At 34.5% G+C, this 17,193-nt stretch overlaps 1 protein-coding gene across 1 annotated transcript in view; it reads left to right on the top strand.

The window, feature by feature from the left end:
• Positions 1–17,193, top strand: part of LOC145255634 (6-phosphogluconate dehydrogenase, decarboxylating-like) — a 54,977-nt gene that overhangs the window by 26,317 nt on the left and 11,467 nt on the right. The window contains exons 4-10 of the mRNA XM_080114163.1: positions 562–627; positions 1,478–1,596; positions 2,889–2,955; positions 7,226–7,360; positions 12,055–12,180; positions 14,005–14,068; positions 15,011–15,141. Coding sequence (XP_079970289.1) covers positions 562–627; positions 1,478–1,596; positions 2,889–2,955; positions 7,226–7,360; positions 12,055–12,180; positions 14,005–14,068; positions 15,011–15,141 — 708 coding nt within the window. The remainder of the gene's footprint in view (positions 1–561; positions 628–1,477; positions 1,597–2,888; positions 2,956–7,225; positions 7,361–12,054; positions 12,181–14,004; positions 14,069–15,010; positions 15,142–17,193) is intronic.

The following is a 17,193-nucleotide window of genomic DNA, read 5'->3' as shown; positions in this document are numbered from 1 at the left end:
CAGTTCGTTTGCCCAGTGGACTAATTTGCAAAAAAAATTTTTTCAAACAATAATAATGTTGTTCATGAAATTCCATCCGTGTTTGTTTACAATACCATGTCAGCTTATGTTTGGGATAACCGTGCTTGTTATGGAGTTAATGCACGAGGTAGCACACTGTGCATGGCCAAGCCAGCTGAAGTGCAGAATATGTGAGAAATCCAAAAATCTCCCTAATGCTCTTCAGAGTGCGGCTGAAAGGATTTATCCACTTCATCATGACATGATCATCGCGGCTGACTTGCAATGGTTTTGACATAACGACCATGCCATGATCAAGTGGATGTTCAGAAGTTAACTAGAGGGATTATTTGCTCTGTACTTTATCAGAATCTTTGTACTATTGGGATTTTAGATGCTTTATGTGCTCAACATTTCAGGTGGCTAGGTCATGTGCAACATGCCACCTCCTGCATCATTAAAAGAAATTATTTAAAATTTTGTTGCTTATTGGTGTTTTTTTATAAATTATATACTAAATCAAACTTTTGCTTGTTTCAATTTTTTTTTTTTTTTTTCTAGGTTCCATTGCTTGAGAAAGGGGACATAATTATCGATGGTGGAAATTCAGAGTATCATGATACGACGGTAACTAAAAAGAATCGCATCGTATTCTAATATGACTTTTTTTTTATTCATTTTCCTAAAATTTCATCTTCACTTACCCCACCACTCCACTCAAATAAAAAATATCGTCAGCCTGTTCTACCTGTTCCCTACATCGCTCTCCTCTTCCAATCCCCTCTCTTTTCCTTTCTCCCCATTTTTCTACTCCACCCTTCTCATTTTTCTTTTTCTCCCTTTTTATCCTTATCCCCCTTTTTATCCCTTCCCCTTTTTTCTCTTACCCTCACTCATTCCCCCCCTCTTCCTCCATTTAATCTTTAATCTTAATTTTTAATCTCAATATATCAATTTATTAAAATATAATAATGATATATTTTTTTCTTTTTTTTAAATACAGTTTGTTATGAAAACCTTTCAAATTATGACGTTTTGGAATCTTTGAGATGATTGGTTATTCGTATTATTTGGATTATTCGAACTACTGTTCTCATCTTGAGTGTGATTTTCATATGCAAGGACCCGTGGCGCAGTGGTTAGAGTACTTGGAAAAAATCAATTGTAAAAGTGATACTCTCCTGAAGGTTGAAGGTTCAATCCTCAGTGTGGGCAACGGAAAAATACAATTACAAATTACTTAGAACCTTTATCCAGTCATGGCTGACAGAACAAGAGCATGCTACCCCCATGAAATAAAGGGTTCCATTCGAAATTCCATCCAAATTCCTGAGTTCGACGAACTATCAAGTTTGACAAGATACACCTGAAGAAGATCGGAGGTTACATCGACTGAAATGTTGTGAAAATCACACTCAAGTTCAATGAATCCAAATAATACGACTTTAAAATTATTTTTACTTTTTTCACTTTCAAGCGTCGCTGTAAAGAACTGGAAAGTCAAGGATTCCTCTACATTGGAACTGGTGTGAGTGGTGGCGAAGAGGGCGCTCGTTACGGACCTTCGATGATGCCTGGAGGATCGGAAGCTGCTTGGTAAATGGGCTTTATTTTTAATGATAATGAAATTCTTTTGTCTACAGTAACTCATCAAAAGTGCACGTGTAGCATATATGTATGGCCAGAGAAATGTATGAATGACCAGCGTGCTCGTCCTTTTGGGACACCGGCTTGCCCCCCCCCCCCCCATCTTTTCCGATCTTGTCATATCTTCCTGCGGTGGGAAGTAAATACCTATGTCAACAATTGTGAGTGTGAAAAAATGTCTGCTTTTTTAGGGATGGCCTCCTCTGTTAGACACATAGACATCCAAAAAAGTACTCTGCCGAAATGGTTAATAATTTTGTAAGTTTGTATTTACGAAATTGCTTGTTAGATATCAGGCTTCAATGATTAAAAAACACTAAGAAGCAAGGTACTGGGAATATGACAAGTGTCTGATGGAGTGTATTCGCTTGGTTCCATGACTTAATTGTATATACTGAATTAAAAAGAGCTTGCTATTTTATGATGGACTTAGTCATTTTTTTTTTTTTTTTTTTTTTTTGCATGGTACAGAACTCAAATTTACATATGTTAAGGCCTAAAACTGCACCGTTTGTTCATTTTGACCAGGATTTGACATCCCCTGGAGATGTTTGGGGATAATTAGAGGAGGGACAAATGCTGAACTTAGCCATTTTTTTTTTTTATGCCTCGTTCACTGTGCACTCACAGGGGACCATGCATACTTCACTTGTTTTTTTTTTTTTTTTTGTCAATAGACATCTCCTGTCTTTGCAAAAATCATGTTTCATTCCTGTTAGCTCCTTACATCAAGTGTAATATAGTGCATATGAGCGCGTGGGAAAAAATCAGCAACAGCAAAGGATGGCTGGATCACAAAGAGATTAGCAGCAATAGCCGAAAAACGTGCATATGTAAATTAGGAAGTACACACAAGTTGGTGCGACAAGAAAAAGACAAAAGGGACACATCCTGCTTAAGGGGAGAAGCAAAGTGCGCGTCGAAGAAAATGGATGTGTAAAAGCGAGAATGAGAATAGGCCGCCATGTGGTCGGAAGGAGGAGAGACGTTTTAAGTGGTGTCGAAGCGGGAGAATAAAAATGATAAATGCAGTTTGCTCAAGAAAAAATGCTGACAGGGATTTTTTATTTCTTTCCTTAACTGCAGCATTACACAAGTAGTTTCATGCTTTGTCTCAAGCGATTTCCGTAAGTGGCTGGTTACATGACGATCCTAATGGACATCATTGCATACTATGCTAAATCATTATGGTCATGGTTAACTAAGAGATATTTTAATATTGTTTCATTTTTCATTGGCAGGCCTCATGTGAAGAATATATTTCAAGCAATTTGTGCTAAAAGTGGCGATGAACCTTGCTGTGACTGGGTATGTACTATTTTGGACACTTACAGAGTTTGAGACAGTTATGTAAGGGAGATAACTAGCATCAACTAAGCAAAAATCTTTCTTTCTTTCTTTTTTTTTTTTTTTTTTTTTTTTTTTTTTTTTTTTTTTTTTTTTTTTTTAAGATAATTTGATACTAGTGTTGGGACAATTAATCTGAATCGAGAATGAGAAAAATTGGAACTTTTTGGGGTATTGGAATCGGGGAAAATTTGTGGCTCTTTTTCTGATTCCAAAAGTGATTCCTTTAATTATCTTCTTTTTCTTATTTGATTTTGCTTTTAAAAAAAATCTTTGCTGGTAGTAATAATAAAATAATAAATATTTGTATTTATTGATTTTAAATTTCCAGTAAAACTAAAATCTTTAGATCACCCCACCACGCAAGTGTGTTTTTATGTTTGAGAAAGTATCTTCACATTTAACATGTTTTTTACGGTAATCGGGGACAAAATAAGCATTTATAGTTAAATATTTAGAGATTTATAAAGAATCAGAATCAGGAATTTAGTATGGAATCGGTAATTGTATCAGAATCGAGGAAAAATATTGAAATGATCCCATCACTATTTGAGACATTAAATGTGAAATACACTTAAATATGTTAATTTATGCAGATTTCATATATAGTCAATTTTTTATCGATTCTTATATTATAAAGTTGCAATTTAAAAAATAAAAAAAGTATATCCATATGACTTGAGTGCATCAGCTTGAATTGAAACCAAAACTTATGAAGAAAAAAAAACTTCCTTCAGTTGTAATCAAAACTGAAACCAAAACTTATGAAGAATTCTGAGTAAAATTATTTATTACAAGAAATGGAAAGTCATAACAATTAAACAAAAGGAAAAAGATTTACGCATCACACACAAAATAATACATACACTATCATATTAATATATAGATCATTAATAAACCAACTGTTTCAGTAATTATTTTAAAAGAAAGAAAAAGTCCCCCCCGTCCTTTTTTTTTTTTTTTTTTTGTAAACTGTTTTTTTATTTTTAGTTCGGGGACTATGCTCTTGTGAAGACGAGGTCGTTTTTTTTTTTTGTTTTTTTTTTCTTAAATTTTATTTTTTATTTATTTTTTTATTGAAATTGTTTCGTTGTTTAATCGATTATTTTAGCGTCTCCAAAAAAAAATAAATGCTTATTTTTTTGCTTAGTCGATGCTAATTATCTCCCTTAGATAATCGTCTCAAACTCCGTAAGTGCTCTATTTTGGACCTTATAATTTTTAGAAATTTAAGTGTGCTATGTGATTTTTTTTTTTTTTTAACTGATTTCCGAAAGCTATGTTTCAGTATTTTGAGATGGGGATTGATAATTTGGAATTATTCGGACTACTGTTTTCATCTTAAATTTTATTCTCGCGATACCTACAATGGAATCTCAAAGCTTCTTCAGGTGCGTCTTGTCAAACTCTGTCTGCTGCACAGTGGATAAAGTGCTAAGTAATAATAGTTTTAAGTAAGTCTTCGGGAGTTTACATCAGGTGAAACATTGCGGAAAAAAAAAGGATGAGAACAATAGTTCAAACAATCTAAATACAAAAAAATAGTCAAAATTACTTAAAACTTCTACTTGGCTGACTGAATGAAAATAGTAAAAGGTCCAGTTTGACAAGATGCACCTGAAGATCGAGGATTACATTGGCGAAAACATGAGAATAGCATTCAAGATGAAAACAGTAGTCATCTGAAAGTTACATTTAGAAACTATGCAGGGTTTAAAAAGTCTAATTTTGCGCAGAGTTGTCTTTGTGAATAGTGAAACACAAATATGAAGAAATAAATTGGATGAAAACGCTTCTGTATGCATAAACACATAATTATTCACTATATAATTACAACTGTAAAAGGAATGCTTTGTAATGAGAATGTAATTAATTTCTTGTTGCTGAGCAAGTACTCCACTGAATGTTATTCTCCCAAAGTCAGCTGACAAATGTAAGGGCCATAACTCTGCTATTTATCTCAAGGGAGATAACAAATGGCAGAGGGTTCCTATTTACAATGCCTCCCCACGGGACAGTTAGACACCAGGGTCATTTTTTAATGTGGAGAAAAGGAACAAAAATAAAAATTGTCTCAGTCGTGAAGGAGCTCTCCTCCACCGACAGAGAACAAGAAATTGAAGTGCAGCATCTAAAGAACAGAGACTACACTTTGATCTTGATGGCAGAGGGTTACTTCTCTTAAATTTAAAATGTTTAATTATTTCCAGGTTGAAATCTGCTTCCATCTAACATCTATAATATAAATCTCATCTGTCTATTTAAATGTATGTTTGCCTAAAACGTTCGACAGAGGCAACGGATTTTCACGAGATCGGTATCATTTTGAAGCTCGACATCTCGGACAACAATATCGGAAAATTGGCCAAAAACATTAATTCCATCACCCTTAACTGGGCAGTTTTCTACAAGGCAAGGTAAATTTTTTGTGAGCCATCATATCGGTTGGATTGACTTTTCCTAATTTTAACGTTCCGAACTTCCGGTGGTGTCATGGAGTAGCGATAAGACATCAAGTTTTCTTTCACTTTCTTTTCCGCCTTTGCGTCATGGGTTCGAGCCTGCTTACCTACTATCACTTTTTTTGCTCAACAAACTTCAAGCACCCGAGCAACGCTGGGCACCCAGGCTAGTAACATATGGAAGGGTTGATATGTTTTGAAACAAACAACCCATAAATTGAACAACTGGTGTCTTATTAATGTATTAATAATCGTTGTATTAATGATAATGATGTGATAACTGCTGACCTTTCTCTCCATCTAGTGAAGAATGTTGTATTATATGATGGACCTGCACCCATCTGACTGCAGTGCACCTGACTCTAGCACAATGAGATATCCATGATCATGGGATACTATTGATGCCCCCCCCCCCAAAGTGTTAGTAATTAAAAGAAAATATAACAAAAAAGCCTTAAATAAGTTCATTAGCAGAACAAATATATATATATATAAAACTACATTTACTCACATAAAATTAATATACGAAAGTATAAATTTATGCGTAAACTTTAAGTATTTACTTCAAAAGTGCTCAATACGTAGGTAGAGCTAGCTAGTTAGTTATGAATTATATATGGCGATTAAGCTACACTGAATATTCCGCGTTTCATCCACTCTAGGATTCTTCAGGCTTATGTGCATAGAGTGGATGAAACGCGGAATATTCAGTGTAGCTTAATTGCCATATATATTTTATAACTAACTAAATAATATATATATATAGTGGTTCACCAACATCCACAAAAGGGAACTGAAATAAGATTGTTAATCAAGATATGGTGGACGTAAGTGTAGATATATTTAGAGTTAGTTTATGGGCAGTTTTTGTGGCTTGAACCAAATCGAGAGAGCTTTACGAGATCAAGAGGAGCTGCCACCAACTGATGAATACAGCCTCGACAGAACGTAGATTTGGATCTTAGTGGGTAGAGGGTTGATGGTGTCATACGCACGCAGCAACTGATATTTGCAGAATGTGTTTCTTTTTTTTTTTTTTTTTTGTTTTTTGTTTTTTTTATACTTGTGGACCTGTGTGAACCCCTCCCTTGGCAACTACCTATGTGAGAGACAATACAGCGAGAAGAGACGACCATGGAAACAGCGTTGATAGGTCGGCGATTGTCGATTGGAGTAACACACAAGGATCTGCAATGTAAAATCTGATGAAATTCAACACGGGATTTAATAAAAGCACTACATTTGATTAGTGTCGGACAAATTGGTTATGCTGATTATTTTGATTTATAGAGCATAGTGTTCAACTGAATTAATATTATGTTTGGATGTATAGCCATTGAAGAAAACTTGGATTTTTCTCTTATCCAGGAAGGATATGATTATATCAAGTATTCATCCAAAAATACCACCAGACTTTATTTTCATCATACAGGACATTTGTAATTCACTGTAGAAGCATGGATGTCTTAAATCGCGGGAAGTTTGACCAGCCAAGGAAAACTTGGAAGTAAGTGATTGAATAAGACTATATAGAGCAGAATTTGGATATAATTGACTTGAAGACTGGAGAAGGAGCTTGTTAAATATCAAACAGTATCTGACTTCTGGGAAAAGTGGCATTAACTGAATAGAGAGGGAGAAAGGGTTTGGTGATTTAGAATTTTTTTATTTATTTATTTTTTTTTTATTAATGGTGTACCATGTTTTGGTAACAGACATATTGGCATTATTCATTTATTCACAATAATGTTTGTTTTTCTCTTTTGTAGGTTGGTCAGGAAGGCGCCGGACATTTTGTAAAAATGGTGCATAATGGGATTGAATATGGCGACATGCAGCTAATATGTGAAGCGTATCATATCATGAAAGACGTGCTGCAGATGACGCCAACCGAAATGGCTCAGGTTTGGATGTTTTATTAAATGCCATTGTTTTGTTAATGATGAAATCAAACCAATGTAATGGAAAAGATGAACGCAAAGTATATTTGTTTCAATATCTCATCATTGCCTTTGTCTTGTGCTGTTCTGGCATATGTTTGTTCTGTTTGGGAACGATCAATACATGCCAAAAAGTTGAGCAACACTTGTTGTTGGATCATTGGTTGTCTGAAGCCTAACAACCTGCACCTCCTCACTGACATTACATATTTCATATATGAGATGGGATGTTGTCAGCCAAGTAGAGAGCAAAAAAAGTGAATAATTCCATCTCCTACATGAATGCGAACCAGCAGTTCAATAACTGAAGTTAAGAAGCTTCCTCAGCCAAGTCAAACCCCTAACATCTCGGGAAGAGACCAGATTACAGTTGAAAGGTTCTTTGTTTCTTGGACAATGTTATTCTTTCTTTGTTGGTTATAAATAAGACTGCTCCCCAAATTCTGTTCTGAAGAAAGATGCTATTGGAAACAAATTTTGTGTTATTTTGTATAACTGTAAATAAACATTGTTTGGAAACAGGTGTAAACAACTTGGAATCATTGTATGCACTGTTTATATGGAATTAAATATCAACGATGCCCCATTATCTGATTTTGTAAAACGCCGGCATTGTGAACTCAAACATGATCAGAAATCTAGTTGCCCTCCTTCTGCCGTTAACGTTACAAACACCTAATTATCGTATGATAATTCAAATACAAGCATTAGAGAGACTTAAATTGAAAAGCAAATAGAAAGTCAGACAATCGTGTCCGTCTGAAATGAATTCATGCATAGTAGGCAAAGTAGGCAAGATCTGACGAGCACTTCAATACGTAATGCTGCTAACCAATTTCCAGTTGTCTGAACTAGCTGAAACTTTGCATGTGCAATGATTTATATCTCTATAGATTATGTGGCAAATTACAGCTCTGAACTAATTGTGGTTTCTGATTTACAGGTGTTTGAACTTTGTCAGGTATGAAATGGAGCCTGTTTTTGTATTTGAAAGAACACACAACACAAAATATTTTTTATGAAATTATAGACTTTTCAGCCTGTTGTATGAACATCAGCCTAGAATCAAAAATAAAAGCAAAAAGCCTTGAAGAGAAGAAGGGAGGAGATTGCACTGAAACGAATAAGAATTGGACATGCAAAACTAACCCATTCTTACTTAATCAAAGCGGAGGAAGCTCCATACTACACATTCTGCAACCAACAAATAACTATAAAACATTACTGACAGAGTGTAGAAGATATAAACACATCCAGGAGAAATATTTCGGAACAGAAAGTATTAGAAAAGTATTCCAGGAAGTGGATCCTCGGCAGATTTTAAAATATCTAAAAGAAATAAATTTATTTAAACTCCTGTAAAATAATCCAGTAACATTCAAGGATGGAATACTGTTGCCATATCTGGGCAGGAGCTGCTAAAAACAGCCTATCCTGCCTTGACAGAGTACAAAATAGACTTCGTGGCTTAGTGGGGATGCCCTTTTCTCTACCCTGCAACCTCTCTCCCACAGAAGAGACGTTGTGAGCCTATCCTTGTTTTATCGTTATTTCCATGGCAGGTACTCGTCTGAACTCCAATCTCTGGTCCCCCCTCACCAATCTTTCACGAAAAATACCCGTCTAGCTGAATCCACTGTGAAAAATTTCCCCCACTCCTTATCTGTGCCTAAATCAAAACGTGGATTCCATGAACAAAGCTTCTTTCTTAGAACTGCACGCCTGTGGAACTCTGTTCCGTCTGCCTGCTTCCCACCGGACTACAACTTGGATGTCTTCAAGTCCAATGTAAACAAATTCCTGATGAACCGCCCCCTTAAGTAGACACTTTAAATATCCACACTAACGTACTGTACTTACAATAACCCTTATCCCTGAGTGGCTTCTGGGCCTTGATAAGTGGTGACCACCTTGTAAAAAAAAAAAAGAAACAAAAAAAAGATGGTCAACATCTTGAAATTTGGAATATATCTCGCACATATCTCAGTTTCTGTAGGAATTACAATATGATATTTATGCGTATTTTATGACTTGGAAAACAAATGAACACATATCTAAAGAAATGGCAAAAACACTAGAGGATGACCTCTAATCTGTAGTGGAATGGGAACATAAATGGATGGTCACATTCAATGCTGCCAAGACTAAACTGGTTTCCTTCAATAATTGCAAGAAACCTTCTCTGCCACGAATAGCAATGGCCAGTGATTCCCTGTCTGAGAGTACATCTTTCAAACTGCTTGGCCTAACGTTCACAGGAAACATGAGTTGGAACAATTATATTGAAAACATTGCCAGGGCCACTGCGAAAAAGGTAGGCTCTCTCTACCGTGCTAGAAAACTACTGACACCTGAAAGTATCCTGTACCTCTATAAGGCCACCATTCGCCATGGGGTATTGTTGTCACATTTGGGCTGGTGCATCTGCTACTGGTCTCTCGCTCCTAGACAAGGTTCAAAAGAGAGTCGCCAATCTGATAGGCCCTGAACTGGCATCTAAGCTTCAGCCTCTGTCCCATCGACAAAACGTTGCATCCCTCTGCCTGTTCTACAAGTATTTTAATGGTGAATGCTCTGACGAACTGCAGACACTTGTGCCCCCACAACGTAGACACCCTCGACAAACCCGACAGGCAGCTAAATCCCACCCCCACACAATAGAGATCTCTAAATGTAAAAGATCTTTCTACTCCAGTAGTTTCTTCTCTAGAACCGCTAGACTCTGGAATTCCATTCCAGGTTCCTGCTTCCCTAACTGTACTGACATGCAGAAGTTCAAGTGTAACGTGAACCGACATCTTGCTGCCCAAAACCCAACATAGTGCCCCAGTAGTTGCTGCCCCTGATAGTAGCCCCCTACACCAAAGTGGCAATGTGCCTTGTTTGGGGTGAAAATGTAATAAAAATAAAAAAATACTTAGTTTGTTGCACCTTATCATAACGAAGAGTTGTACAAAATTTCAGCTAGATCAGCACAGTAGTTTCCGAGAAAAAGTGGAATGGACTGGCAGACTAAGAGAAATATAATTTAGACGTTTTCTTGTAAAATCGATTGGACATCTCACAAGATGTTGAAATTTAAATACCATAAATACTTTTTTCTTGTAATGACCATTGTTGAGATGGCTTGTTCTCTGTCAATTGACGTAAGTATATGGTCCTGTGCAGTTCTAAGAGGTCCACTCCCAGTTCTGGAAAATCCAATTACCAAAAGGAGAACTCTAGATTAAAAAAAATTTTTTCAAATAGTCTCAATTAAAAGAAATCAGAATATACTGAGTGCCTCATCAGAACTGATACTACACTCTTTTCCTTTTTCTCAAACATGGACAAACCGAAATATAATATAGATATGTATTTACAATAAAATGTTTTTCTAGTAAAATCTATTGGACATCTTACAAAATGTTGAAATTCAAATATCATAAATACTTTTACTCAGTCATGGTGAAATAGGTGTCATACAAAATGATATACTTTTAAAACAACTGTTGCATGCTGGTCCTTTTTCCACCTCCCTTTAATATAATTTTTTTGTTTTTAATTTAATTGAATTGATACAGTATTGTTTAATCATTATATTGATTGAATAAAATTGTTCAGAATTATAATATAAAAAAGGTTACATTTTAACTTGAACTGCTTCCAGAGACAAGGTCCTGGATATGACCTTAAACTATATCCAGTGGTGAGGCCCCAGCTTGCGGGCTTTGGGGAGTGTGCAGCCACCCTTTAATTACCATTGCTCCCAGGTCCACTCTGATCTGGAGTGGTCGTACCTGTTAGGGTCCCAACTATGGGTTAAATAGAAACTGATTTGAAAACAAATATATTCTATTAAAAAAATTTTTCTTCAAAATCCGAAAAGGGTTGACATGCTGCGAAACAAAAACACCAACCAACCAATCCAGAAACATGTGTAATAGTTATATATATATATGTATATATATATATATATATATATGTGCATGCATTAACTGTATAGACGTTCTGTGATGCGTCTTCTTCAGAAAGTGTTAAAAATGTAAAATATTTAGAATATACTTAAGATGTGTTTAAAATGTAAAAGTGCATATATATATATATATATATATATATGTGTGTGTGCATGCATTAATGTACTTTCACTTTTATCAGTGTTCTTATTTACTTGCCTCCCCACAAGAGCAAAATTGACCACAAGCTCGGTTTTTAATGTGGGAAAAATCCAGCTCCTCAAAAAGGGGCACTCTGGATAGGAACAAAAATAAAAATTGTCTCATTGTCATGAAGGATTTCTCCGCCATTGACCGAGGACAGAAAAGGTAAAATGCAGCATCAGAACAGATGCTACACTGTGGTCTTGGCCACCCACAGAACTATCATTATCAGCGTCGTCTGGACAATAATGGTCATCAATTTGGACATTTGCAAACATGATTCTTCAGTTACATTTATCTTATCTATTTGAAGCTATTGCATTTCATTCTGTGTTCATAAATAAAAGTTTTATCATTCGAAGTGTGAGTACATTTTTTTTAAATTTAATTTTAAAGTTTTGCTTAGAATTAAAGTTATAAATCTTTTCATGATATTTTTTGTTCTTATTTTAAATTTTATTTATTTTATCTATTTATTTTATCTATTTATTTTATCTATTAATTTTTTTTCTTTTCAAGGTATTTGATGATTGGAACAATGAAGAACTGGAGTCCTATTTGATTGAAATCACCAGAGACATTTTACGGTACAAAGACGAAAGTGGTGACTTCTTGTTGGAAAAGATCAAAGACACTGCAGGACAGGTAGGTTAAAAATTGAATATGAACACTCTGAATTATTTGAAGTCTTCGGACTACTATTCTCATCTTGAGTGTTATTTTTACAATGTTTCGGTTGATATAACCTCCAACCTTCGGGTGTATCTTGCTGAACTTGGGAATTTTTCTGTCAAACTCTGGGAATCTGCACAGAATTTTGAACGGAACCTTTCATTTCATCCATGGGGGTAACATCTTCTCATTTCATTAGCCATGACTGAATAGAAGTCTTGAGTAATTTTATTTTTTTAATATCATTCACACCGAATTGAACCACAAACCTTTAGAAGAGTATAAATTTTTTTTTTTTTTTTTACATAGGAGTCATCACTTATCAAGGCCTGGAGGCCATTCAAGGATAAGGGTTTATGGGTATGCATTAGTCAATGTGATTATAGTGTAGTAAATATAAGTAGTGGAAATTTTGTAAATTGGATTACTTAGGGGGACGGTTCATCAAGAACTTGTTTACATTGGACTTGAAGACAATCGATTACAACTGAATTTTACCAAGTGCTTTATCCATTATGCTACAGACTCATTGGGTGGAAACGACACAAAAAAATACAACTGAAACTCCATGGAATAAGGAAAATATTAAAAATTTTTGTATTCCTTGTAAATTTTACTTTCCAGAATTTTGATCCAATATATATATATATATATATATATATATATATATATATATATATAAATAAAATGATGGCTTCATTGCCGGGTTCGGGGTCTATCAGTCGGCGTTAATCCTGACACCCTGCACTGATGATTCCTGAAAGGATGAAACGCTAGTGCCTTTAGGTATTTAAATAATTATTATAGTAAATATATATATATATATATATATATATATATATATACTCAAAATATAATTGCAAACTTAGAACTTCTGCTACTGCCGGTGGGTTAAATTAAGAGTTCCGTTTGAAATTCTGTGCAGGTTCCCAAATTTGACAAAGATTCTAGAGTTCGACAAAATACACCTTAAGGTCAGAGGTTACATCAACCAAAACGTGAAAATTGTGCTCAAGATGAGAACAGTAGTCAAAATAATCCAAATTATCAATCCATGAAACGTTGAAGGTTGCTAACATCATAACACGAGGATCGTTTGATCGTTTGTATATAGGAGAGTAGAAAAGTGAATTTGGGTTTATTTTTGGCAGTCCTTTTGCTACCTCTATTTTGTTATGTTCTATGAGTGATGTTTCTGAAAAAGGGGAAAGAATTGGTGTTTTCTGGATCAGCTGTTTTGAGTAGGTGGCGTGTAGATTTTCGATACTCTCATAATATTAATCATCATTCAACTGTCAATCTCGTTAACTTTGAATCAACACTTGTGAAGGCTGAAAAAAAAACTTGATAAGTGACGACTAAAAAAAAAATGTAAAGTTTTTTTTTTCTTCCAAAATTACAGAAGAATTAGAGCAGGTATCTTAGATATTTTTCAAGTGTCATTAGCAGCAAACAATCATTTTTAATTTTTTTTTTTTTTTTTTTATGTAAATCACTCCAGACAAGGCATGAAACCACTTACTGTAAGAAGCTAAAAAAAATACTACTTCAAGGTTGTAAAGTAGCTCACGATAAGTGTTAGATGGATAGATTCTAACACAGAAAACAGCAATTCTTCTCCCTTTGTCAGAAACCTCACTCATAGACTGTAAGGACTAAAAGAATAAAATAAATATACAAAATCTAACCGAACAAGAAGTGTTAGATTCCGACTCAGAAAACAGCAATTCTTCCCCCAAAGTTGCAATGATTCACAATTTTGTAATCTTTGCCTAATTTTCTTTTTTTTTCTTTTAGAAAGGAACCGGAAAATGGACGGCCATAGCTGCTTTACAATATGGAACTCCAGTCACTTTAATTGGTAAGGTTTTATTTTCTATCAGGTTGGTGCATAATTATAATTTAATTTTAAAAATTAAAAAAAGTGGTTTGCTTGAAGTATTGCTGGTAAAAATACTTGAAATATTAAAAGTTTAAAACCTTAACAGACAAAACTGGTTTTGGAACACGTTAAGATGAAAAAATTTTATTAAAAGAATTTTTTTTTTTTTTTTTTTTTTTTTTTTGTAAAAGTTTGTTGGAATTTTATGGTCGCCTGCTTATATCTTCATTTGCAAGGTTACTTCGTGTAGGTCCATGAGTATATAAATTTTAGGCTGATTTGTTTATTATAAATATTTAAGAATGTATTTCTTATAAATATTTTAAAAATATCTTTTAAAAATATTTTAGAAATATTATTTTTTATTAGAAATATTTTAGAAATATTATTTTTTATTCGAAATATTTTTAATTAGAACCTAAATCCAAAATGTTAGAAATATGGCGCCATAACTACAATAAATGTTATATTTTTAATGTTTTTGCAGACTTTAAATATTTCCATTTCCTTTTATCTAAATTTTTTTTCTCCTAGTCTTTTTACATTGAATATGAAAAACTTTCTCTGTTTTTCATTCTTTCCGGTTTCATTCTTTCCGGTTTCATTCTTTCCGGTTTCATTCTTTCTGGTTTCATTCTTTCCGGTTTCATTCTTTTTCCGGTTTCATTCTTTTTCCGGTTTCATTCTTTTTCCGGTTTCATCCTTTTTTATTTTATAATGTTTATTAGATCTGTTATAAAAAAACAAACTTGTAAACTGACAACGAATACATCAATACTACCAATGAATTTTGTTAATGTGATCAAACGATGCAGATTTAAATGAACCAATGATTAAATTTACATAGTTACATTTAAATTTCATGGTTTTTAGCCTCCTCCTCCTATTTCTAAGATCATGTGACAAGTGCTTCCATTTCAGGTGAAGCTGTCTTTGCCCGCTGTCTCTCATCTCTCCAATCTGAAAGAATTGAAGCCAGCAAACATATCAAAGGACCTGAGATTCCAGCATTCAACAAGGAGCGAAAACAGTTCATCAACGATATCAAATTAGTAAGTAGAAAATTTTTACTGTTTGACTTTTCTCAATTTCACGTAGAATTTAGAAATTGAAATTTAAAAAACTTAACATCTATATATTCAATATTTTTAATGTTATATAAACAGTTTGCACAAAGCAGGGTTCGTACACACTTGAAAAGTACTTGAATTCTGAATTTTTGCCTTGAAAAGGTTTTTTCTATTATTGCCTTGAAAAGATGGAAAATGTATTGTAAAAGCCTTGGAAATATGGCAAATGTCTTGTAAAGGCCTTGGAAATATGGCAAATGTCTTGAAAAGGCCTTGGAAATATGGCAAATGTCTTGAAAAGGCCTTGGAAATCATATTCACCATTAGAGCGTCCCATCTGTGTGTAACCCCAAGTGGGGCTCCCTCGACAAAGCGCAGACTCCCAACGTCGTATACCGTGGATTTTTCGTTCAACTGTTCTTCTTTTGGCCAGATCATCCTTTTCTCGTTGGCGACTATCGAGGAGAACACATGCGGTTCACAAAATAGAAATATGAACAAAGGAAAAACACAAACGCCAATGTTCACATATAAGTTGACTGTTGGACTTGTGAGTGTGTGTGTGTCTTCCCCTGTTCTATCGATGTTACATTTGTCTATCTCTGTTTCACAATCAACTCTAAAATTGTCCACGTCTTTATTTCACAGTCAACTCTATAACTGTTCAACTATCACTGTCCAACTTCCAACCGCTGTCTAGCGAATCTAGATCTCAACTGTCACTGTCCAACTTCCATCCGCTGTCTAGTGCATCTAGATGTCAATTGTCTGTCCTCTCTACATTGGTATCACAGGTCGCCCACCCCACCCTGGCTACCGGAAGCTGCCCTTCCCTGTTTTATCAGTAGGTTTCTATTGTTATGGTTGATTGTAGGATATTTCCGATTTCTTTGTTTATCCTAAGCTATTTCCTCTTTATTGTTAATTGTAGGATATTTCCGATTTCTTTGTTTATTCTAACCTTTTTCCTATCTCTTTGTCTATTGTAGGATATTTCCGATTTCTTTGTGTACTCTAAGCTATTTCCTCTTCCTTTGTCTATCTCCCCCCCCTCCCCGTCTTAGCACTTAGTGGCTCAAATCCACCCCAGGCCACTTTATAGTATCACATGTGCAAGGAAAGTTCGTTTTAGAGTGGAGGGTCATTTTTACATATGTGACACAAAAACTTTGGACATAGATATGTACTAAGTTTATTTTTTTTATATTTACATATTTGCACAGTTGCTAGTCTTCATTCTCTGATACTCCCTTTCCCATGCGTTAGCTGTACGTACGTACACTTAAAAAGGAGATAGAGAGCAGCTAACAAAGAGAGAGAGGTTATTCATCGGATGAGAGACAAATATTTAATTGTTTTTTTAATTTAGTCTTAAAATTGCAACACATGACCAAAATCTCAAAGCAATAATCACTTGGATTCATGTTAGTTGCAACTGGGTCTTTCTGTTTGCCATATAGATTAGTGTTGGGACAATTCGAATCTGAAAATTTGGGGGAATCCGTATCGGAATTGGAAAATTTTGTGCCTATTTTCCAATGCTAAAAACGATTCTTTTAATTGTCTTATTTGATTTTGTTTAAAGCAAAATCTTTCATTGCTGGTAATAATCATAAAATAGCAAATATTTATTGATTTTAAACGAATAAAACAAAAATCGATAGATCATCCACCACGAGTGTATTTCTACGTTTATGAAAATATCTGCACATTTAACATGTTTTTATGGTAATTGGAGAAAAATAACAACTCTATAGTTAAATATTTAGAGATTTATGAATAATCAGAATCTGTAATTGTATCAGAATCGGGGGGGGGTAATTTTGGAATCTTCCATCACTAATATATATATATATATATAAAACTCACTATGTCTGTCTCCAATATTTTCAAACTCTATCTCTTCCGAAACTAAAATTCGCAGAGCGGTGCTAGGGGCCTCCAATGATTGGATTTTTGTTATGGGTCTTTAGCTGGTTAAAATAGTTTTTAAGGGGTTAAAAAGGGATCAAAATTGAAAACAAATCATTATAC

This window comes from Euprymna scolopes, chromosome 31 (assembly GCF_053919585.1).
Source record: "Euprymna scolopes isolate OS-2025 chromosome 31, ASM5391958v1, whole genome shotgun sequence".
Lineage (NCBI taxonomy): Eukaryota > Metazoa > Mollusca > Cephalopoda > Sepiida > Sepiolidae > Euprymna > Euprymna scolopes.
The sequence above is the reverse complement of the archived record's forward strand: the minus strand, read 5'-3'. Positions and strand labels throughout refer to the sequence as shown.